This window comes from Lipomyces oligophaga, assembly GCF_038497815.1.
Source record: "Lipomyces oligophaga strain CBS 7107 unplaced genomic scaffold V1516scaffold_1, whole genome shotgun sequence".
Taxonomy (NCBI): Eukaryota; Fungi; Ascomycota; class Lipomycetes; order Lipomycetales; family Lipomycetaceae; genus Lipomyces; species [Lipomyces] oligophaga.
The window spans coordinates 723,236-744,161 of NW_027117785.1; the positions used below are offsets into that span (position 1 = coordinate 723,236).

General features: G+C 45.3%; 10 protein-coding genes across 10 annotated transcripts; 4 read left to right on the forward strand and 6 right to left on the reverse strand.

The window, feature by feature from the left end:
- Positions 1-558: 558 nt before the first annotated feature.
- V1516DRAFT_30337 (uncharacterized protein) lies at positions 559-2,069 on the reverse strand. The gene is made up of 2 exons (XM_066918879.1): positions 1,915-2,069; positions 559-1,859 (listed from the first exon to the last, which is right to left on the reverse strand). The coding sequence occupies exons 1-2, from the start codon at positions 1,963-1,965 to the stop codon at positions 918-920; spliced, it is 993 nt and encodes a 330-aa protein (XP_066779718.1). The 5' UTR covers positions 1,966-2,069; the 3' UTR covers positions 559-917.
- Positions 2,070-2,992: 923 nt separating this feature from the next.
- On the forward strand, positions 2,993-5,086 carry V1516DRAFT_28395 (mitochondrial carrier domain-containing protein). Its single transcript, XM_066918846.1, has 4 exons — positions 2,993-3,370; positions 3,435-3,508; positions 3,559-4,403; positions 4,458-5,086. The coding sequence occupies exons 1-4, from the start codon at positions 3,205-3,207 to the stop codon at positions 4,975-4,977; spliced, it is 1,605 nt and encodes a 534-aa protein (XP_066779719.1). The 5' UTR covers positions 2,993-3,204; the 3' UTR covers positions 4,978-5,086.
- On the reverse strand, positions 5,049-5,979 carry V1516DRAFT_667896 (DNA-binding protein). Its single transcript, XM_066920914.1, has one exon. The coding sequence runs from the start codon at positions 5,901-5,903 to the stop codon at positions 5,196-5,198; it is 708 nt and encodes a 235-aa protein (XP_066779720.1). The 5' UTR covers positions 5,904-5,979; the 3' UTR covers positions 5,049-5,195.
- Positions 5,980-6,000: 21 nt separating this feature from the next.
- V1516DRAFT_667897 (uncharacterized protein) lies at positions 6,001-7,452 on the reverse strand. The gene has a single exon (XM_066920915.1). The coding sequence runs from the start codon at positions 7,349-7,351 to the stop codon at positions 6,239-6,241; it is 1,113 nt and encodes a 370-aa protein (XP_066779721.1). The 5' UTR covers positions 7,352-7,452; the 3' UTR covers positions 6,001-6,238.
- Positions 7,453-8,445: 993 nt separating this feature from the next.
- V1516DRAFT_667901 (uncharacterized protein) lies at positions 8,446-11,009 on the forward strand. The gene is made up of 2 exons (XM_066920916.1): positions 8,446-10,500; positions 10,578-11,009. Exons 1-2 carry the CDS (start codon positions 8,774-8,776, stop codon positions 10,741-10,743), a joined length of 1,893 nt encoding a protein of 630 aa, XP_066779722.1. The 5' UTR covers positions 8,446-8,773; the 3' UTR covers positions 10,744-11,009.
- A 795-nt stretch (positions 11,010-11,804) lies between these two features.
- On the reverse strand, positions 11,805-14,357 carry V1516DRAFT_705597 (quinon protein alcohol dehydrogenase-like superfamily). The gene is made up of 2 exons (XM_066924149.1): positions 13,940-14,357; positions 11,805-13,869 (listed from the first exon to the last, which is right to left on the reverse strand). The coding sequence occupies exons 1-2, from the start codon at positions 14,180-14,182 to the stop codon at positions 12,016-12,018; spliced, it is 2,097 nt and encodes a 698-aa protein (XP_066779723.1). The 5' UTR covers positions 14,183-14,357; the 3' UTR covers positions 11,805-12,015.
- An 83-nt stretch (positions 14,358-14,440) lies between these two features.
- Positions 14,441-16,148, forward strand: V1516DRAFT_31580 (autophagy-related protein 17). The gene has a single exon (XM_066918893.1). The coding sequence runs from the start codon at positions 14,700-14,702 to the stop codon at positions 16,062-16,064; it is 1,365 nt and encodes a 454-aa protein (XP_066779724.1). The 5' UTR covers positions 14,441-14,699; the 3' UTR covers positions 16,065-16,148.
- On the reverse strand, positions 16,055-17,816 carry V1516DRAFT_667906 (Atypical/RIO/RIO1 protein kinase). Its single transcript, XM_066920917.1, has 3 exons — positions 17,513-17,816; positions 16,251-17,457; positions 16,055-16,200 (listed from the first exon to the last, which is right to left on the reverse strand). Exons 1-3 carry the CDS (start codon positions 17,695-17,697, stop codon positions 16,099-16,101), a joined length of 1,494 nt encoding a protein of 497 aa, XP_066779725.1. The 5' UTR covers positions 17,698-17,816; the 3' UTR covers positions 16,055-16,098.
- A 116-nt stretch (positions 17,817-17,932) lies between these two features.
- Positions 17,933-19,558, forward strand: V1516DRAFT_667907 (uncharacterized protein). Its single transcript, XM_066920918.1, has 3 exons — positions 17,933-18,406; positions 18,459-18,486; positions 18,540-19,558. Exons 1-3 carry the CDS (start codon positions 18,338-18,340, stop codon positions 19,451-19,453), a joined length of 1,011 nt encoding a protein of 336 aa, XP_066779726.1. The 5' UTR covers positions 17,933-18,337; the 3' UTR covers positions 19,454-19,558.
- V1516DRAFT_667911 (uncharacterized protein) lies at positions 19,453-20,839 on the reverse strand. The gene is made up of 3 exons (XM_066920919.1): positions 20,614-20,839; positions 20,064-20,561; positions 19,453-20,002 (listed from the first exon to the last, which is right to left on the reverse strand). Exons 1-3 carry the CDS (start codon positions 20,663-20,665, stop codon positions 19,629-19,631), a joined length of 924 nt encoding a protein of 307 aa, XP_066779727.1. The 5' UTR covers positions 20,666-20,839; the 3' UTR covers positions 19,453-19,628.
- Positions 20,840-20,926: the final 87 nt, after the last annotated feature.

A 20,926-nucleotide genomic window follows, 5' to 3' on the forward strand; every position in this document is an offset into this window, starting at 1 on the left:
GCTTGAATACGTACGGTAGTGCATGGCCTCAGCCCTTCTGAATATAGCACATAGATGGGCATCGGGCGCAGTTAGTGGCAGATGGCTTTCCGCCGGGAATGGCTTCATCAATTCGATCAACTGCGTCCGGCTCAATTATCGTGCTTGATCGAATTCGCCATAGAATATCTAAAAATTTTGGCCATTCGGCCTTTGCCATCCTGCTCCATCTGTCCGCGGAATCCGCACGCAGAACCGACAAAATACCATCTTCATATCGAACTCAGTTTTCAGTCGCTGCAGTTTTGGACTTTCCGGTGTTGGCGACGGAAGGGGCCCCTGCATCTTGCCCGGAACCTAAAATAGCCTGGCGGATTTCGTTTCCTGGCGCTCAGACCTGTTGGCCCCTGGTATTGAACCTCGGCTGAAGTAGCTATCGCCGCGATTGCACTGAAGAGCCAACATGACCTTACGATGAACCTCGGCTCATCGAGATCGTGCTGGATTTCGGGCTTAATGTTCTCTCCGTACTCCTTTGCTGAGACGAGACCTCGTTGCAATTGTACTGCGCCTGTTTTACTTCCCTCAGGAACTAGTAGGCGCAATGCAGCACTTCGGCCACTACGATTCTATTCAAGATTATTAATCTAGTCTACAGATATCGCACTAATTTTCACGTGCAAGCGCATAGCCTAGTTAGGCTTATATCAAAATATAGGCTGAAAAGGCCGAAAAGGCTGTACAGGTTTACTATCAAATTATCCGATATCCTACCAAAACCCTCCTTATCCCAAATTACAATCCAAAAAGCCGTGCCTTCTGCCAGCCATACAAACAACAGCAATAAAAACCAGAGCAATAAAACAAAAGATATAAAAATAAATAGCAAAGATAATGCATTGTGCAAGGAACGCATCTTCAGCATCGCAATACGTCGGCTATTGCTCGCCGCCAACCGTACCGTTGGATGCAAATATAACTCCTGTTCGCCTTCCTTGTTCTCTACAGCCTCTCGTATTCTGTGGCGGCTGGCCGTGATCTTCTCCTTCATACACACTTTCCAAATCTTGTTCGGCTTGAAGAGACCGCAGACTGAGACTGCTCAGAGACCGCATTACCACTCGCTCACGCTCAAACAATGCGCTCCGCTTCTTTCGCAGCGTTCGAGTCTCTGCCGTAGCGTTAGCCGGCATACGCGAGGCCGCCAGAGTAGCTACAGACGATCGACTGTTGAGAAGTCCACTAGGCCTCTTCGAGCCTGATGCTGGTGCTCCCGCGGCAAAGAGTCCGTACGGTGTTGTCTCCGGCACCTTAGAACTGAAACATTCTCCTGTTTTATTGTGTATGGCATCTTTACTAGAATTGCTGCCAGAGTTGATTATCTCACCAAGGATCCGCCCAGACGAGCATGACATAGATTCGCGGTGCTTCTTTCTTCCAATTGTCATCTTCTGTTTAAGCACATTTGCTATTTTCCCTCCTTTACTCTGTCCTCTAGATTTAATGCTGGCTGCGTCAATATTAGATACACTGGCTGCTTCCTCTCTATCTAATTGTTCCGGCTCGATCTCTGCACTCGACAGTCCTTCTGCAATAACACTCGCAAAGACTGGCGAATAGGACACCTTAGTCGTCGATGATGCGGTAGGTAAAGAGCTGGCAGCAATAACTATCGAGCGCTTACTAGATTGCGAGCCGCTCTCTGCTTTACCACTTTTATGAGTCGCTAGACATATGCTCCGAGTATGATGCTGGTTTCCGCTCTCTCGCTTCGTCGACCAAATGATTGCGCCCTCAAAGGATACATCTGATGATCCGTGCTCGCTGATTGTTGAAATACGTTTCGAGGATTGTGGGGTTGACGACTTCATGATCCTCTTCTAATCTTATTAGTTTCCGTTGGCTAGCAATCCTCCCTCACAATAGCGAACTTACCTCAACATTTTCCGGCACTGTTCGTGCAGCAGCAGAACGTATAATTGGCATGGTCAAAAATGCAAATGGACTGCTGAAGTCCTGTAAAATATGCAAAGTAGATCTGCTGCCTCCAGCAGAACGCAGAGACACAACTGCGTGTGATAACACTCACTTGCTTCTCTTCAGCAGCAGCAGCAAACCGCAATGGGCTCGTCGATCTGGACGCTTGTTGCTCCCCACAGACCTGTGGCAGATAAGCACTTCGATCTCAGAGAACAATGTTACAAGACTTTGTTCGAATTATATATAAAGCGTGTAAATACGTATTTTTGTTGATTTTGTGTGCCTGTCGCCTATGCGGCCGCGTAGCGGTAACTCAACTGATCTGTTTACTCTACTCCCAATCAGGAAATATCGCATCACAGCCTCGCGTTTTGGTGACGGCCAGCGTCAGGGTGAACCAGATGCCCTGGTCTAGGACCTGGCCTAGGCAGGGATTCATTTTGACCGCCTTGATGGCTGCATCAGAATCATATCCTGCACGTTGTCACTCATCTGAATTAACTCACTGTTTCCTTGTCCATTCAGCCCACATTTCTACTATGCGCGCGCTTGTCGTGCGCGTGTCGTCTTGTTGTCCAGGCAACTCTTTGCTGCTCTTTGACGTATGCGATCCTGCTAAAGACAATGTGGCCGTAGTCATAGCGGTAGTCATAGCAATGGTCATAGCCAAAAGAATAGTTCTACTACCGCCTACTTCATACTTTCTGAATTCCTCGCTAGACTTGTTATTTCAGTTATGCCCAACTGGTTATGCCCCGTTGCTCGGGTCCTCTTCGAAAGCACGTGCTAGTACCAGACCCGTTAGTGCTTACAACAAATAATCAGCGCGCTCTCTTTGGCTGGCGAGCGACCAGGAAATCTCCGTTTGCTCCTCGTTTTTATCGCTTCTGTCGCGACCAGCTCCTTAAGCTTTGTACAATTCCAACAGGCATATTTTCTATTCCGTGCACTGCTGTTGTGCGCTCCTATGGTTGCACTGTGAAACCATCTATCTTGGTCTATTAACTAAACTGTCAGCATTCTATCTGGTTCAGTTCGTTCTTCGTTTGGAATTATTTTTTGCAGATCACCGCCCTCGGCGCTTCTGCATCTAGTCACTATTCTCCTTGACTCTGCATCGACTTTAAATCTTTCGGAACTCGCCACACAGCCTGGCTTCTAAATAAAGTCTTAGGTTGTGCCTAGAAACGTCGCTGTCGTCCCATTCTAGAGCGCTATTCCATATAAGCTCTCTGAAGGGTTGTCATGCCGCAACAACAAGAGCCAGATCAGAAACAGGACGATAGCACCCGCTACCCTGTGAGTTTACCAGACCGAGAGTCTCAGATCCGCGTTCTCTTTAATACCCTTGATACTCAAAAACAAGGATACATTGATAAGGACTCGCTTTCCGACCTGTTCAAAAATCACCGTATGTCCCTTATTTACTTTCGTCTGTGCTTGGACGTTTCAAAGCTGACAATAACCTGGATTAGCCTTAGAAGCTACAGATGCGGTCACCAACGAGGTTTTTAATTTATTACATAAAAGTGGCGATGATAAGATCAAGGCATGTTTTTCGCACCTCATTAATCGTCTCACATTCTAATCTTGCTTTAGTTCATCGAATTTCAGCAATTTGTAGAACGAACTGAACAACACCTCTGGGATCTATTTCAAGCTATCGATAAAGATCACAATGGTCTTCTTGACCGATCCGAGCTGGCTGCGGCACTGCAATCCACAGGTTTAAACGTGCCATCTGCCGCATTAGATCGCTTTTTCAACTCGCTGGACCGCGACCACGATGGCTTTGTCACTTTCAAGGAGTGGCGCGACCTACTTCTTTTTATTCCTATCGAGAATATTAGTCTGCGTTCCGCATACCGATATTTTATTGATAGTGGACCAATCACAAGCGAAGGTGATGTTTTCTTATCTGACGAAACGCTCGGTGGGATTGGTTATTTTCTTTCTGGCGGAATTGCTGGTGCTATTTCTCGAACTGCCACTGCACCTTTTGATCGATTGAAGGTGTACATGATTGCACATACTCGTGAAGCCATACCTGAATCTGTCGTCGCCACTGCGCGAACGGCCGCGTTCGCGAAGGCATCAAGTACGGCATCCTCTACGGTTGCTGCTAATACTGCTACTCAGGCCCGAGCAGCACCTGCATTACGGAGTGGTGTGAATGGAGCTCGCAGTCCCATGCTCGAAGCCTGTGTTACTATCTGGAGACATGGAGGATTGTCAAATTTTTTTGTTGGAAATGGCTTAAATATTTTAAAAGTGTTTCCCGAATCCGCAATAAAATTTGGCTCCTTCGAAGCGTCGAAACGCCTGTTTGCTAGCCTTGAGGGCACTACTGTAGACGAAATGTCTGGTATATCCTCTTTCCTGGCGGGCGGTATTGGAGGCGCAATATCTCAGTTTTCCGTTTATCCTGTGGATACGCTCAAATTGTGAGTAAAGATTGTTTTGGACGAGTAAGATCTGAGATTACTAATAGTAATTAGTCGAGTACAATGTGAAGCTGAATCGAGTACTCTGCGGGGACAGAAGCTTATGATTCAGACGGCTAAAACCATGTGGCATAATGGAGGAATACTGGGATATTATAGAGGAATTATTCTTGGCATCGGAGGAATTTTCCCATACGCAGCACTTGATTTAGGAACCTTTGAAGCCATGAAACGAGCATATACTAAAACGGCAGCAAAACAGCAGGGGATCGCCGAAAGCGAAGTTAAAATCAGCAATTTGGTTGTTTTAACAATGGGGGCACTAAGCGGAAGTGTTGGTGCTAGTGTTGTCTATCCGATAAACTTTCTACGGACGCGTTTACAAGCACAAGGCACGTCAGCACATCCTCAGACATATACAGGAATGATTGATGTATTTTCTAAGACCGTGCAGCATGAGGGCTATCTGGGTATGTTTCGAGGACTGGTTCCTAATCTACTCAAAGTGGCTCCAGCAGTTAGTATCAGCTATGTGGTTTACGAAAATTGCAAATCTTTGCTTGGTCTACGCTAGAAAGTATCTGTTTCTTTATTTATCAGTCACTGTGTGATTTGGTTTCTTTATAATATCTTTGTTCTTTTTCTGGCATATCGAATGTATAGTAATAATACTTAGGATGAGAGGATGTTTCATATTACATCTGTGTGTTGTATTTATCTAGATGGGCATTTAGCATTTGGATGGTTTGGTGGAACATATATAGACCAAATAGAGAGAAACATATGAATAAGTTAATTTTTGAATGCTTCTTCTACCCAAAGATCGAATTGGAGTGAATCCATGGTTACATGACTGACAGGCCGAGATCTGACTTGTGGGGAGGTTTGCTCATTTGGTTGTTGAGCTGCCGGAATCCACAAATTTGAGCCTGTTAGATCCAAAGCTACTGGCGCTGGGGTTTCAGCGGAAGAAGAAGTAGAAGAAGAGGAATTTCCAGATTCCTTTCCCGGTTGAGAATCAGACACGAGTTCGACTGTGAGTGTGAAAGTGCAGTCATCCGGTAGCGGATCTAGTAGCGACTGGAGAGAACTTAACTTCATCACGCATGCACGGAATTGTTCCTCCAAGTCTGACCGTGATACCGTGAAATTCTGAGCAGGAAAGGAAGAGATGTCGAACACAACACGTTCCAAAGGCGTAATTGCATCTGGCCCGAGAATGACTAGTGCGATTCGCTGCATCAAGTTCTTCTCAGAACCAGAAACAGCCAAAGAATAGAAATTTTCACTGCAAGCAGAAACTGCATCGCGAATCCACAAGCAGACAGCTGGATGCCGACACTGATGGACTGGTGAGTTGTACTTGCGGGCTGTGATGAACGCTGCGCGCGGGTAAAGGTTGCGAGAATAGAGAATGGTATGGATGCACACAATGAGAAAGTCCGTGTAGCTCGTAACAAGCTCGCCCGAAGAGAGCCCGTGGTCGATTCTAGTCGTCATCGTTCAGCAATTGCGTTCATTTTGCATCGAGAATGGAAATCTCTTAGATTTGGTTTTACTTCCGACGGTTTGCTCAAATATTCGAAAATCAATACTATGTAAAACTGAAAATTACCCTTGTACAAATATATAGTGATCACGTGGATTGTGATTGGGAGCACCTAACAGATTTACAAACAGTAAATTACAATTCATTCTATTAGTGTGGGGTACAAACAGTCCGTCTACGTTTTAAACTAGCAACAGGTGTAGAGGTATAATAGCTTCCGCCAGCTTCAAACAGTTGGTTGAACATCTGAGGTGATTCAAAGGCCAAGGTAGGTCCAACAGAAATTTCAAGTTGCGCTTGACAGCCATGGCCACGACCTCCACGGCGACGCAAAACACAGCACTATTTGCAAAGTTAGTAAAGATATCACATTAATGCCCTTGTTCAACTGTACCCAGGGAGGGAAAACTGATTTGCATAGTCGTAAAACGTTTTGCAAGGTTCCGCTCAATAGATTTTTAAAAGTTACCAGCCAGCTAGCGTCAGCTCTCTCTTCGTCAAGATCAAGAACAGGGAATATGAATGAAGGGGCCTGAAGGCAAGAATCGTAAGGTACATGGGGAATTTGAAGATGCGAAAATGAGGATGGCGAAGGTGATCTAGATGATCCAGGCTGCATGAGTGATGCAGAATCAACTGAATTTTCACCACTGTGTCTGTCCTCATCTGCATCCTGGTCTAGAGTCCCATTCTCATCGTCTGTAATATCTTGGGGTATCAATTCATTAGTAGCTACTCGTTCCGGGCGTACTCGAAAAGTTGACCTTCGAAGTTGCCGAAATTTTTGTTCACGTCGATATCTATGCAAAACAGGACGAGGAAGAAGTTGATGCGGGATCTGCATAACCCGTTCCGACGATACAGAATCTCTTTCACACAAATCAACAATATATGCAGTGAACCGAAGACGGTTGTAAGCAATAGAGGAAATGTCACCCAAGTAGACAGGACGGAAGGTGAATGCTACATTGTCTTTGTGATTGAATCGAACAAGCGGTCTTAGTGCAGGAGTTATGTCAACCGGCGATGAACTGCGTTTGGGAAGCAACGGCGCAAACGCACGGATATGTACCGACAGATCAAGCTCACTTGGATAGGGAGAAAGATGGTAATTATAGAGATTGGAAGGAGCTGACAATGTTGGCTCCCAGGTGAACGGCCCAGAAGAGCCATGACTTGAACAGTAGATGTGGAATGAATCTGAAGTTGAGCTGGAACCAACATCCACAGAGCAATTTGGCCCGGATGGTGTTCCGCTTCCTGTGATTTGACTAGAGTGAAGTGCGGAGCCAGATGACGAAGACAAAGAGGAATAGTCTAGACTGTGAATAGAAACAGAAGACCAATGAACATTTGGTAAACTACTGCCACTGTTGACTGGCTGATCGTCCACGTTCATTTTCTGTGTCTGGTACGGTAGAGAAGTAAAGGTTATTTAGTAGAGGTGGGGGGGCAGAAAACAGATTAGTTTATCCACGGAAGCAATCAGCGAAAAGAAGCTAAATCCAAAACGTTACAAGCGCTAGAACCGCAGATAGAAGTGTAGTGAATTGCGGGAGTGAAAAAGCAAACGTAGGAAGGGATGGTAGGAGGTAGGCTGGGTGTGACGGACAGGCTTAGTCGGCAGATCTCACTATATTTGGCTCGATTCGGCACCAAGCCAGAGAGCCACAAACAGCGTAACTAGGGTACACCAACCGACAGCAAACGCAGAAGTAATTCCAAAGTTATTTATTGTAGGCGGTAGTTAACTATGCCGATGAAGGGGGTCTTTGGCTGTTTTGGTGGAGGATAACTCAATGAAGGGATAGACGAAATGATGGCACACTTTATGAATACACACCTAGTAGGCTAGTTAATCCAGCAATTTACTGATCATCTAATTAGCGAAAATTGACTAAGAATCAGAATTACACAAAAGTTTTGTAGAGCAAAATCTGGTAAATCACGAATTTGCAAACGAGCCGGATAAACAAAATTTTTTGAAAGTATATAATCATATTTCCAATTCAGGCAGTCCGACCAAGCAGGAGGTAGCAGCATATAGAGTTCAGATAAAGTTTGTCCTTCAGCAATAAGGTTTAGATGTAGGGCCTCAAAGCCAGGAGTTGTGGTTAGCTAAGAGTGGCCGATAGGACAGTGCCGAACAGATAATTACAACACAACAAAAATTCGAAAAACAAATCAAAGCGTATGCTGCATAGCTTAGAATGTAGCTATAGGCCACTCTATCATATACAAATATGGCCTAATAAATTCTCAAATTGGCAGTATTGGCGTTCTGCTGAACTAACTGACTGCAATCTTTTCTCAGACCCAGACAACACACTGGCATTTAAAGTTTATAGTTCTGCAGCCCCTTGCTGGCTTGCAGAAACTCTAATGTGGCAGCTGCTGCGAGACACAAAGTCACCGAGAACGAGGGAACAGAGCACAAAACGGGAGCTCAAGCACTCCTTCTCGTCCTCGTTTGGCTGTCTAGTTGCAGTAGCCGCCGAAGAACAAAGCAAACGAAGAGACTTTTAGCTAAGAAGGGATCTGGAAAGCAGAGCGGCAACAGTAACAACAGAAATATCAACAACCGACCGCTGGCTCTCTCCTCAACTCGTTCCTAGTACGAACTGCCTGAGCGACAATAAATAATCTTTCTTTTCCGGTACTGTTTTGATCTCTTGCTCTCAGTCGCTGTGTGTCTTCTTCCATTCAAATTTCTTCCATCCCTTCCTATTTTATTACTGCTTATCCTCCAGCTTGCCCTCGTGCGACCTTGCTATCCGTTGTTCCTACTTCTTGTGTCGTCCGCTATTTGCTTCTCTCTGTAATGCAGACTCCTATCTCTCGTTCGGTACATCATCCTCACTACGGCTCTAAGATGCCTCCGCGTACGCCGTCGCCGGTCGCTCAAGATTCGGCGTCGAATGCCCTCGGAATTTTCTTGCAAGAAGACTCTTGCTCCACCGCTACTGTCACTTCTGCACCCTCGAATCAGTTCATGACTTCCTCTTCCTTCTCCTCCGCGGCAATTCACAGTCTGCCTGCCACCAACTCTGAGCTGCTTCCTTCTGTCACAGCAACTCCCCAGCAACATGTCGACCCGGCATTGATCTATCATGGTCTGCCGGTGTCTTCACAGTCGGATGTGGTTACAGCAGGCTCGGCTCCCTCCTTGATCTTCTCTTCGCCAATACACTATCCGCCCTATTTAGGAAAGCGCTCTCTTTCTGATATTGGTGCTCTCAAGCAGGCCTCATTCTCTGGCAAGTCAAAGCGTCTTCGTACTACATCCGCGGAGTCTTCGACTTCTGTTGCTTCCTCGACATCTTCATCCTCGTCCGATATCTCATGCTCAACTTGTATGTCTGCCTCTTCGGCCGTCTTTTCCCCTGTTTCTCGGTCGCCGACTACTTCACCTTCCCACCGACCAGCTGTGGTCTTTGGTATCTCTCCTTCTGGCCAAGCTATTGTTCGCTATTCATTGTCGTCATCTACATCTTCTTCCTTAAGTGACGAAACTACGTCTTCGCCAAAGCAAGTTATACACTCTGAGATCACACTGCCGTCGTCCCCCCCTCCCGCTACACCTCATAGCTTGTCTGTTTCGGCTCAAGCTCCTAAATCTTCAAAACACAGTCGCACCGCTACCTCTTATCAACGAAGAAAGCACTTTGCTACCTCTCCTACGCTTTCTGAAGCCGAGACCGAAATTGCGGACAATCCAAAACTACATCACGTTCCTCGTTCGGATGCTCGTTTGGCAATGGCTCGAGCTATTAGGCGTCAACAGGCTTTGCTACAAGTCTACAGGGAGAGTACTGCGCCGAATACATCCGCAGAAATGGATGTGTCTGCAAGCAATACTCCGGTGAGAGAACTATTTTCCGACCCTCTATCTTATTCCACTCGCTCTAGCGGCAAGCGAAACAGAAATTTTGCAGCTACTATATCTATGCATTCCAAGAATGGTCACTCCGAAGGACAAAGATCGAAAGACTGTGGCGAGCGCCATCGCAGTCTCAGCAACAGCAGCCATGCCAGCAGCAGCAGCAGTGGCAGCAGCCGAAAAATGCGTCGAACAAAGAGCAGTCCAGGAGTTCAGAAAATAATCCAGCTTGGTAATTCAAATGATTTTCTAATGTCTAGACAAAACGGGGAGCTGCCGTCTCAAGCTGATCTTCAAGTACCACAGCTGGCTTTAGATGAAAGGCAGGGTCAGCAGATGTTAGCGCCATTGACTCCTATTCCGATGAGAAGGTCTATGACTGCAATGGCAGCACCTTCTCCAACGACGGATGCTCTGATGAGCGGTGGGGGATACTCGCAATTCAATGGAGGAGCTGCTCCTCCTTATGGGGAGCCCAAGCTGCGGCGCCATGCGAATTGGCTCGATAAGCTGCCTTATCCTTCATCGCCTACGGCTGACCACGGTGGGCAATATGAACCACTTGGCCAAGGAGTTTCCAACTCTATGATACATGCTTCTGCAGAAGAGATCTCGACTCGGTGCGTATGTGGGCAGCGGGAGTCATATGGCGAATCTATTATTCAATGGTAAGTGACCATGAAACCAGCAAGCCGCCGAAAGGACGCGATCCCGAGTGATATGAAGATTCTAACAATAAAATTAGTAATGCGTGTAAGTGTTGGTTGCATATGCCATGTCTTGGACTGGTATCTACAACGCAGATCAGCGGTTCTTGGTTTTGTCCATTTTGTACTGGGGCTCCGCTAGCGCCACCACTACCTTCCAGACGTCTGAATAATCGATTACCGATCCCACAGTTGAGATTATAAGAAAGAAGTGTGTGAGTGAGTGCGAGAGAGATGGAAAAACGCATGGGTTCGTTTAATATAGATGGTGTTATTTGCAGTGTACTAGAAGTATTTGTATGTGTGTATATATTTTAGGAGTTCTAGGGTGTGAGCAGAGTTGTGATATAATTGATTTCTCGTAATTCGGATTTGCTTTAGTCACTTAATGTATGTTATCCGAATGTGGAGAAACCTGCGAACTGGCATTAATGCATAAGGATAAAATTAATTTATCAGATAGTTTACGCATGTTCTGTAGGTGTAATATTGCTTTAGCTCTGATTGGGACGGCTTTGCTGCACTTCTGCACCACTTGCTGGATACCTGTGAGCGTTTCCAATTACGTATGAAAATGCAAGTGTAAATCACGAGAGAATCTGCGATATATCTCACCACTTTGCAGGTTTCTCAACAGAATCTGACTAGTCTGTGATATCTCAGTTATCCGTAAGAAAACCAGTTAAGCTTGTTTCCCTCACAGTGGTACGGTAGTACCAATCTCTTCGTGATTCCCCTGGCTTCAGGGGTTCAAACTTTAACTCCATCTCCGCACACTTCGCGGCGCAAATGACCCCTTGCTTGTATTTCCTGATTGAGCTTATTGCTGCAAGTAGTCGTACATGTAAGGATGTAGCTGCCGCTAGTACAATTATTATGTATTGGGCTCCCATTAGCAGAACCAAGATGAGAGAAATATAGGAGGCGCCAGTAGCCGGAATTGCTGAATCGGTAGATATTTAAATTTAGTACCAATAAACGCCGAGACACAATACAGAATACTCTGCACACCACATCTTACGTATACTGAATGAAATAATATACTAGAAAATCTTTAAATGTGAAAAGGCAAGCAAAATGATTTCAAACTAGGTTGCTGCAATTTCTTTTTAAAACTAAACTGCTCTGTTCATGGCTCAGGGCTGCGGTGCCAATAAATCTTGATGCAGCTCACAACTGTAAGAGAATATATGCAGCGCGGCTTCTTATGCGTGGACAAATCAATTTGCAGTAATGCCAGCACCTCAAACGCCTTCCTACAATCACAGATTTACTTTTAATTTATTGCAAATATTTCAAGTCCCCAACTAAAAAAAACATATCACAAATAAAAGGAAATTGAAATACACAAAGCGAAAAACAACCATCCATGACCGTACCCATTCCCGATTTTTCCCCAAATTAAAATTAACTCCCAAGTTAAGCACTTAGCTAAATCAAAACACAAACCTCTCCAGGTCCAAATTATTGCTGAGCCTACTCAATTCCAAATGAATAGACTCTCACTTCTCCGTCATCACTTCCTGAAACAATTCTCGAATCGCTCAATCCGACACATGCAACTGGCGCAGAATGACCACTAAACGTGTGCAAACATCGCCTACTCTGTAAATCCCACACTTTCACTAATCTGTCATGCGCAGCCGACACTATACGAAACCGATCCGCGGCAAGTCCCCAGACTCCTTCCACGTGACCAAATAACGTCCGTGTACAGGCCCCAGTGTTTGCATCCCACACCTTGATGGTATTGTCTAGCGAACTCGTCAAAATATTCGGGAGCACTTTTCGCCGTCGCTGCCGACATGCAGACACTCCCGGACCCTGACGTGGTGACGAAGGCGCAGATCGTGACTCTTCAGCAGCTTGTTCGCGATATTCACCCCCAACAAGTGCAGGCGGATGACCTGGCAAGTGCCGGTGACCTGAAGGATCATGCATATGAGCAAACTCACCGTCGCTTGCGCCAACCTCTCTCTCTTTTGCTTCCTCTTCTTCGTCCTCTTCCTCCTCTTCTCGTAGATTTATCGGCAGAACACATTGCACTTGTCCAAAATGCGATTGATCGTTAGGTGACTCTGCCATGGTGCTACCGAACACTCGTACACATTGCCGAGTGTCCAGATCCCACATACGGACGGTCGTGTCGTCACTCGCCGAGAAAAGCATATGTGTAGGACTGTGAATATGGACTGAATTAACCCAGTCTGTGTGGCCACGTAAAGTCATGAACGACTTGTCTTGAAAATTCCAGACTCGGATAGTTCGATCGGCTGACCCAGAGGCCAGCAATGTGGAATCAAAATGTAAACTCAGGACGCCATCAGAATGACCTCGTAGAGTAGAAACACATTCTCCAGTCCGGTAGTTCCATACACGAATCGTTCTATCCATAGAACCTGTGATCAATTTCGAGTCATCGAACATCAGTGCACGCACACCGCGAACATGGCCGGTGAGCACTCGTAACAGATTTCCGCTCTCCAAGTCCCAAATTCGAACCGTAGTATCGTAAGATCCTGTCATTAGCACTGAATCGTCGAATTGTAAACACATAATGCCATCTTTATGTCCTGTAAACACCTTCAATTTATATCTTCCACGACGCCAATTTTGTTCCACTTTCAAACGCTCCGAGTATACGTCCTTCCAGGGTCGAGTAACTCGGCCAACAGGCACATCCTGCGAATTCAAATCGTTCATGCCATCAAGACGAGGACGCTTGGCAGCCCGCGAATCAGCGATATCTTGAGCTACAGCTGCACTAACAGTACTGGCAGGACCAGTATGAAGGTCAGTCAAAGCTGACAAGGCGTCACGTCTAGACGACAACGAATTTGACGATTCCGCAGTTGGTGGACAAACAGCTGCATGAGCGAGAGTGGCGCCTGAAGCACCAGTAGTTGCGATAGCATGCATTTTATCTTCAATAGCACGTCGACTTTCTCGCAGACGACGTTTTTCCAGTAAAGGCAGGCCCCACCCGCATTTCATACACTTTCTTTCAATATGCTGTTCACACATGCGATGCCAAACGATATCATCATCAGCAAGAGTACGCCACTTGCGCGAGACCTGCGCAGCTTTACATAACGAAGAGGCGTCAAGATAACATAAGATCTTGAAAGAGATCTCAGCTGGGAGCGCGGAAACGAAGTCAATACGTATGAGATCTCGCAGCATGGACGAAACATATGACAGTTGCGGAGAGCAGCATTGCGATAAAAGACCCTTGAGAATGAGATTGCGTTCGTTTGTTGGAGCAGCAGAGAATATTGACCACACATGAGAAATGGCCTGCTGGTCCTGCTTCGGTAGAGAGTCGAGCTCCTACAGATGGCAAATAGCCGCGTTAGCGCACAGAACTAGCAAAAGAGCTGCAGATGAATAGCATGCTTACCGTCTGGAGATCCTCCATGTTTGTCTCGTCCGCTTGTCTCTTGCATTTGAAATCCGGGTGATGTCTGTAGCAAAATGCTCTCGATTCCTTGTAACTTTCGGGATACAAACGAGCCGGGATATGGCGCGTGAGATACGGAGCGACGACTGAGCCCGATTGTTGTTGCTGATAGTGGTTATCGGAGGTGTCCGTATTCTGAGCAGAACAAAGATCTTCTGTGTTGTTATCAGCGAGCTCCTCCATGACTGTGATCGTCCGGTGCGTTGTCTCTACTCGGTTTTGCTGTGAAGTTGTCGCCTCCGACAAGAAAGCCCAGTTCGTTGTTATATTTCAAGGCCGGCAAATCCCAGATGAAAAATTGGCCCTAAAAGACGGTGAGCACATCATCGCACGAACCTAGGCACTTCGATCGCGCCACAGATCACATGACATGGCATGTTCAAGCCACGAGCGCTACAGCTGCACGGGATCTCAGTGGGAAGAAAGAGAGAAGGTCGGTCGTGCTGCAATTGAGGAACAAAGAGCGTTCGGTGTCAGCGAAGCTACTGTTCATGCACAGAACAGACTATAGACTCAGACCAAGATTGGCACGAACGGCTGAGTGACATCGCGATTAGTGCGACGATAGCGGTAGTGCTGTCGTCTTCATTAAAGCGTGCGAGCACGTGCGTCTAAGTGTAATTGCGTATTGATCTGACACCAAGAAATCATTCCGTTGATTGCCATCTCTGTTATTAGCTACTGGTTCCGACTTCATCCAATGGAAGCTGATTGGTATGCAGCTGCTCACGCAGCTCTTGCGTCGGCTCAGCCGATATGTGTTTCTGCGGATGCTCTGGTAGCTGGTTCGCGCTCCGCACTGGAATCTGCTCTGGCTGTTCACGCTAGAACATTGTTTCTCTCTCGCGAGCTGGGTTCCCAGCTCGCGCTACTGTATCAGATTAGTGACGCTTTACATGCTAATGCCACTACTTTTGAAGCCGAGTTCGACGCATCATTGCTTGAGCTCGACGAATCGGGATCGAAACTCGATTCTGTCCTCGGCCGTCTACAGGATACAGTGGTAGATCCTGCGTTCAGATCAACTCAGTCGCAGTCTATAGAGGGCCAGAAAGATGGATTGACTGAGGACAATAGTATAGTCTCACCGCAGACGCTTAAGAATTATACTGATGATGCTGGTGTTGAGGAACTTAAGCAGCAGCTCCGTCAGGCCATTGATCTGTTTCAGACCGCTCATGCTGATATGTCCCAAGATCTGGGAAAATTCGATGCCAGTCTTACAGAGCTGGCAGATCAATGTGGGGGAGGGCTCACTTCGATGGATCTGCCTACTTCTTCTGATGTAAGCATCCAAGTGTCGACATTAGCTGATAGCGAGGCTGTTGCGCTGCATCTTGGTTCGATTCTTGAGAGTCTGGCTCATCACTATGATCAATGCTCTCAAGCTGTCGAGTTTTTGACCCAGCCGCTTGACAATGCACTCTCAGATGAAGAATACGAGGACCGCAAACGTGAGCGAGAAGACCTCATTGAGGTTCTTCAAGCAGATTCGGCTCAGGTAGATGAGGTGGTCAGAGAGCTGCAAACTCGGTTTTCAGTTATGGTCTCTGGGGCTGTAACTATTAAGACGTTTTTCAATACAGTGACTCAAAACTATGCGGTGGTATGCAAAAATTCTAAAGCGATATTTAACTACCGGGACTCCCTTGATGGGCATATTCAGTCAATGCGAAAATTTTCGAACGCTGTTAGTGATTATTTTACTCGACGGAACTCGTTATTAAGTGAGCTCGAACAACTTGCCGATTATTTCGAAATATTTTTGCAGAGTTATGATGCTCTTGTTTTGGAAGTAGTTCGTCGCAAGACCTCGCAAGCTCTGATGGAGAAGGTTGTGGAACAAGCACTCGACAAGTTGAAGGACATATACGAGAATGAGCTAGCAGCGCGTCAGAAGTTTTACTCCTCCCAAGGACCTTATATTCCTGCCGACCTATGGCCTGGGGTTGCGGATCCGCCGACCGGATTTGAGATTATTGCACATGAAGTGTCACCGTTGCCGGATTTACGACCTTCATTGGTGGAAGAGGTAAAGAATCGTTTTCTCTCGAATCGACGATAAATTTGCAATAGTATTGTACAATAATATTAATATTTTATTTCCTTTTTGATCCAGACACTAGCTTTTTCTTGACATTTTTTGGCATTTTTTGCTTCAACTTTTCTTTACGCTGTTCTTTGACTGCTTTTTTCCATTCCTAGGTTGGTTAGAATCATGACTGGTGCGATTTCAAACAGAGAAACTTGCTTTCTTATCTTCTTTGCTTTCAAATCGTTTTCCTTTTAGGATAACTGGACGATCTTCGAATTGGTCCTGGTCGTCGTAGTTGCAGATATCATTATCATACAGACTATTTTTGCTTTTGTAGTCGCCGTCATTTTCTATCTCTCTGACAGTGTCCAACTCTGATCCTGACTGCGACTCTGGTTCCTGATCCCGATGAAATTCATTTTGCGAAAGATTTAAGTCTTGATCGATATGCAAATTAACTAAGCTCTTATATATCAGATCATCGCCTTCTCCTCTTTTAATCTTGGCGACATCTCTTTCGATATCGTAAACTTGTTCCAATGTTTGCGGAATGTACATTTGTCGAAACACTGCGTCGTCGCTCGCTGCTTTTTCTGCATCGGGGACGTTGGAATCGTCTGTCGCATTCCTTTCGTGTCGGCCCACAATGGCACTCACATTGTCAATCGACCAGTCATTGTGAGTTATGGCTGAGTTGGTGGTCATGATGACCTGGAAAAATACACGTTCGGAGAACGTAGTCACACCTCGCTTGGCAAAAAACCTGTTTACGTTCTTGATGTCCATCCTCAAAAACTCGAGACTATGCGGGTGATCTTGCTCGACAGATTGTGAGACGTCGATGATGAAGAGCTTTTTGTCATGGTAGAGAATGTTATATTCGCTCAGATCTGCGTGGACTAGTCGGCATTTATGGTAGAGGATCACCATGTAGGCGACCAGTTGAAGATAAAGATCATCATGTAGCAGTTCATCGTTCCCGAGGTCTGCATCATGAAGTCTTGGTGATGGCCAGCCTTCGTGACCAAGAAACTCCATTAACAGGACGTGCATTTTCAGTCCCAAAGGCTTTGGAGTTGGAATTCCGGCGTTATACAGCCTCATGAGATTCCGCATTTCCTTCTCTGCCCAGAGCTTAACCATTTTCCGAGGATTGTGCCGCGAATAGCCATGTCGAAATCGATATTCGCCAGTAACATATCTATCCCGGTCCTTGAAAACTAGAATCGACGTCTTGTAGATTTTGATTGCGCGATGTTCACCGGTAGATGTCGTCGCATGGTACACGTTTGCTTCCTTCCCAGTACTGATACACCCATTGATCTGGTCGAGCTCACCATTATTGATAAACTTTGCTAGAATTTTGCATGTACGAGGATCCAAAACTTGCTCGATAGTTGCCCTATCTGATTTGTCCGTTATCCTACAATTACATGAGGTTAGAAAACTGCGTCGCAAAAAAGTGCGAGGTGACTTGCTTGTTCTTAATTCCAGGTATGAAACTGTCAAGGTTAATCCGAGACCCGTATTTTGCTAGAATAACGTTAGGGTCATTAGGGATTTTTGAAGACGACGCTTCGCGGTTGATTGTGCTTTCGAAGTCGCTATCGCTATTTTCGTCGTCGTCATAATAGCTCTCCTCATAGTTTGTTATCTCATCCATTGCTTCGCTAAATGGTATTGTTCTAATTCTATAAGGGCCAATTTTTAGCTGTAGAATTATATATCAAATTATTGTAAAATTAAGACAGATTCAGCCAAAATCCGATCACAGGAATATTAAGTTCTAGCTAATTTCAGTGAGTGATGAAGTGCTGGGACCTTTTTAATTTTTCTTCTCCCAAGTTTAAAGATCCCAGCGAGGATTTCCAGAATATATATAAACTTACGTTCCGTGCTGCTCGTCGCTCCATCGACGAATAGATTTAAATAATTTCCTAAACATGAATTGCCTTCCATTTGACTTAAAAGTTCGATATAACCATCAGTGAATTACCAAGTCTGCGCAGATTTCATTACTTCTCTTTTTGCAGCTACCTTTGGTGGACTGAAGTCGGAACCAAACGCTGCTCGCTTTCGTTGGGAGAAATAGCTTACTGACGTAGACTTATTCCTAGCGACAATGATAGACAGGAGTTCCGGATCAATAATCTTCAACTTGTGCGCTGCGACGAAGAGCGAGACACTGGATGAAGCGTCGTAAGAGCAAATTGCCACGAATAGACCAACTTATATTTGCCCAGCACTGCTTGCCATATACTAGACCATCAAAATCCTCTGATCTGCTCTGATCTCAATCAGTCATGCCTCGTCGCGAGAAAAAGCAACACCGAACATTTAAGATTTTCACGACTCTTCTCAAGCTACTCCCAGTAAGTCTTTGTCGAATGATATGAAAACTCATTTATCTAATTTCTTGTTTGGATGCGCGGCCATGATGTGATTTTAGAATGTAGGCATGCTTCTGCTTAATGGTCTGCTAATCAGCTGACGGAGAACTTTTAGATTATGATGTTTCAGTCTACAAATCCGACTTCGATAATCTTCGCGAAGACGAATGGCTGAATGATAATAATCTGTCTTTTTGGTACGAATATCTCGAACATTCCACGGATTTTCCCTCCTCAACAGTCCAAAACTCCATTCTGCTCCTCCGGCCGTCTATGGTGTTCTTACTTGCGCAAAGCCCTGATCCGCAGTCGCTGCTAGGAGTCCTACCGTCTTTCGACGAACCGGTACGATACGTGTTTTTGCCGATCAATAATAATGCAGACGTTGAATTTTCGGAGGGTGGAAGTCACTGGTCGCTTGTTGTTGTCGACATGGAAACGAAACGGGCGTATTATTATGATACACTTGGCCGGACAAATTTATTAGAATCCAAAAATGTCATCCGGAAATTGGAATTACTGCAAGGTTCATTGCCAGAGTCAATCTCCTTAGTATGTGTTCCAACTCCTCGGCAAACCAATGGATCAGATTGCGGTGTTCTAGTATGTATGTTGACTTCATATCTGATTCACAAAATCATCGAGACTCCCGGAAATCCGATTGACTGGACTCCTGTACAAAGTCATCCAAAGAAGCACAGCATAAATTTACTACGTAACAATCATCATCAGGTTAATACGGATATTGACACGCACGACTCTCCAAATGGCAGGGATGAAGATCACATATATGGTCCAACCTTGCTCTCGGCTTCAGATGGAAGACAGCTAATGTCATTCACAGTTCTGATCTTGATTGCAAAACGCGGAAAAAAGCCTTTTTCAACTGGGGAAAATCTAGAAAATTTTCAGTCGGATACCAGTTCTTCTACCTACTCGTCTTCAACGATTTTTCAGACTATGAATACAGAAAGATCTGCGTATTTAGACCTAGACGTTATGGGCTCATCTAATGCGCATAGAATTTAGTTGGATCATTTCTACTAATGTAATAAACGAATAAAGTCTACATCCAATATACACGGTATAAAGCGAAGGCTAAGGCAATAATTAATCAAATTTAGGAATTCACAGAACCCAATAGCTTTAATTTTGACATAAGACAACACTGCATTCTCTTTCACGTACTTCCATGTATCACAAATCAGACTCTAGAATTAGAAATATTAAACAGAAGAATGTCTTCTGCACCCGCCAAACGTAATTGATCCATCACCTCTGCGCTATTCTTTTTTTCCACCATACTACTAACTGCTACCCAATCGGAGTCCTCCAATGGAGAAATTGTAGGAGCTCGTCGACCTGGAGTAATTCTCACCACAGCTTCGAGATTGGCGCGAGAACAGTTATAGTTACAGAGAACGTACTTAGATGCTGCTAAAACACCTCTAATACGGTTGACGATTACAGCCATGAGGTCCGAGTGGGTCGGGTGAGTAGACGCAATCAGAACGGCTGATGTCTCGAAAATGGTATCAATGGGGGTCAAACCAGCAGCCCGCATAGTTTCTCCAGATTCTATAATGTCAGAAACAAAGACAATAACTTCTATAAACACTCTGATTTAAAAATCACTTACCAACCAAATCAACAACCGCATCTGCTATACCTAAGGCACAAGATGCTTCGACACTGCCGCCCACGAACTTGATGTTGGTTTTCAGCGGTACCTCAGTCCCATTCACTATCGCTTCGTCGCAACCACTCGCAGACGCTTCCAGTTTCTTGAAATACTCGCTCGTTAATTTTGTAAATGACGTGACAATGTTCTTGCCAATAAGCTCCGTGGGATTTGAAATTGAACCGTTGACGGGCACTTCTACTTGTAGCTTGCAAGACCCAAAGTTCAAGTCTACTACCTCCTCAACCAAAATACCTGCTTCTGCTACTTGGTCTTGGCCAGTTATTCCGAGAGACACTCTTCCTTCTCCTACAAAACGAGGAATATCTGCAGCTGGAAGAAACACAAGAGCGATAGGTAGATTGGTGCAGAGTGCAATATCAAGACGATTACTTCGATTGAACTTGATGTCGGCACCCTTCAGTAGCTCCAGACATTGTTGATATAGCCGACCCTCTGAGCTCTGTAAGTATAATTTTCAATCGCACATGCAAATAATCATTCTTACTTTTTGGAATAGCGAACAAAAGGCGGTCATTGAGATGAGATACCATATCCATGATGTCGACTCGATGTTGATGAAGCACTCCGTGACTGCTGTGCTCGTGGTCGGGTTCAAACAAATACCCAAACTGCGTGGGTAAAATATATATCTATAGTCTAATCTATTCACCAGTATATTCTTAATTCAAAGAACAAGCCAATTGCCAAAAAAGCGAATATTACTTTGGATTGTATTAGAGTATGATATAATTTTTCATGACGCCGCAGCGGATACTCTGGACAATTTATACTGTTCGTCTTGATCGGGATGATTATGG

Excerpts from the sequence above, each read along its gene's own strand:
- V1516DRAFT_30337 (XM_066918879.1), bottom strand. The coding sequence starts at position 1,965 with ATGCCAATTATACGTTCTGCTGCTGCACGAACAGTGCCGGAAAATGTT. Across the intron at positions 1,860-1,914 it reads CAGTGCCGGAAAATGTTGAG|AAGAGGATCATGAAGTCGTC; the intron begins GTAAGTTCGCTA and ends TAATAAGATTAG.
- V1516DRAFT_28395 (XM_066918846.1), top strand. The coding sequence starts at position 3,205 with ATGCCGCAACAACAAGAGCCAGATCAGAAACAGGACGATAGCACCCGC. Across the intron at positions 3,509-3,558 it reads GTGGCGATGATAAGATCAAG|TTCATCGAATTTCAGCAATT; the intron begins GCATGTTTTTCG and ends ATCTTGCTTTAG. Across the intron at positions 4,404-4,457 it reads CCTGTGGATACGCTCAAATT|TCGAGTACAATGTGAAGCTG; the intron begins GTGAGTAAAGAT and ends AATAGTAATTAG.
- V1516DRAFT_667896 (XM_066920914.1), bottom strand. The coding sequence starts at position 5,903 with ATGACGACTAGAATCGACCACGGGCTCTCTTCGGGCGAGCTTGTTACG.
- V1516DRAFT_667897 (XM_066920915.1), bottom strand. The coding sequence starts at position 7,351 with ATGAACGTGGACGATCAGCCAGTCAACAGTGGCAGTAGTTTACCAAAT.
- V1516DRAFT_667901 (XM_066920916.1), top strand. The coding sequence starts at position 8,774 with ATGCAGACTCCTATCTCTCGTTCGGTACATCATCCTCACTACGGCTCT. Across the intron at positions 10,501-10,577 it reads GGCGAATCTATTATTCAATG|TAATGCGTGTAAGTGTTGGT; the intron begins GTAAGTGACCAT and ends CAATAAAATTAG.
- V1516DRAFT_705597 (XM_066924149.1), bottom strand. The coding sequence starts at position 14,182 with ATGGAGGAGCTCGCTGATAACAACACAGAAGATCTTTGTTCTGCTCAG. Across the intron at positions 13,870-13,939 it reads ACATGGAGGATCTCCAGACG|GAGCTCGACTCTCTACCGAA; the intron begins GTAAGCATGCTA and ends TGCCATCTGTAG.
- V1516DRAFT_31580 (XM_066918893.1), top strand. The coding sequence starts at position 14,700 with ATGGAAGCTGATTGGTATGCAGCTGCTCACGCAGCTCTTGCGTCGGCT.
- V1516DRAFT_667906 (XM_066920917.1), bottom strand. The coding sequence starts at position 17,697 with ATGGATGAGATAACAAACTATGAGGAGAGCTATTATGACGACGACGAA. Across the intron at positions 17,458-17,512 it reads ATACCTGGAATTAAGAACAA|GATAACGGACAAATCAGATA; the intron begins GCAAGTCACCTC and ends ATGTAATTGTAG. Across the intron at positions 16,201-16,250 it reads AAAGCAAAGAAGATAAGAAA|GAATGGAAAAAAGCAGTCAA; the intron begins GCAAGTTTCTCT and ends TAACCAACCTAG.
- V1516DRAFT_667907 (XM_066920918.1), top strand. The coding sequence starts at position 18,338 with ATGCCTCGTCGCGAGAAAAAGCAACACCGAACATTTAAGATTTTCACG. Across the intron at positions 18,407-18,458 it reads CTCTTCTCAAGCTACTCCCA|ATGCGCGGCCATGATGTGAT; the intron begins GTAAGTCTTTGT and ends TTTCTTGTTTGG. Across the intron at positions 18,487-18,539 it reads CCATGATGTGATTTTAGAAT|ATTATGATGTTTCAGTCTAC; the intron begins GTAGGCATGCTT and ends GAGAACTTTTAG.
- V1516DRAFT_667911 (XM_066920919.1), bottom strand. The coding sequence starts at position 20,665 with ATGGATATGGTATCTCATCTCAATGACCGCCTTTTGTTCGCTATTCCA. Across the intron at positions 20,562-20,613 it reads TTTGTTCGCTATTCCAAAAA|AGGGTCGGCTATATCAACAA; the intron begins GTAAGAATGATT and ends TACAGAGCTCAG. Across the intron at positions 20,003-20,063 it reads TGCGGTTGTTGATTTGGTTG|AATCTGGAGAAACTATGCGG; the intron begins GTAAGTGATTTT and ends CTGACATTATAG.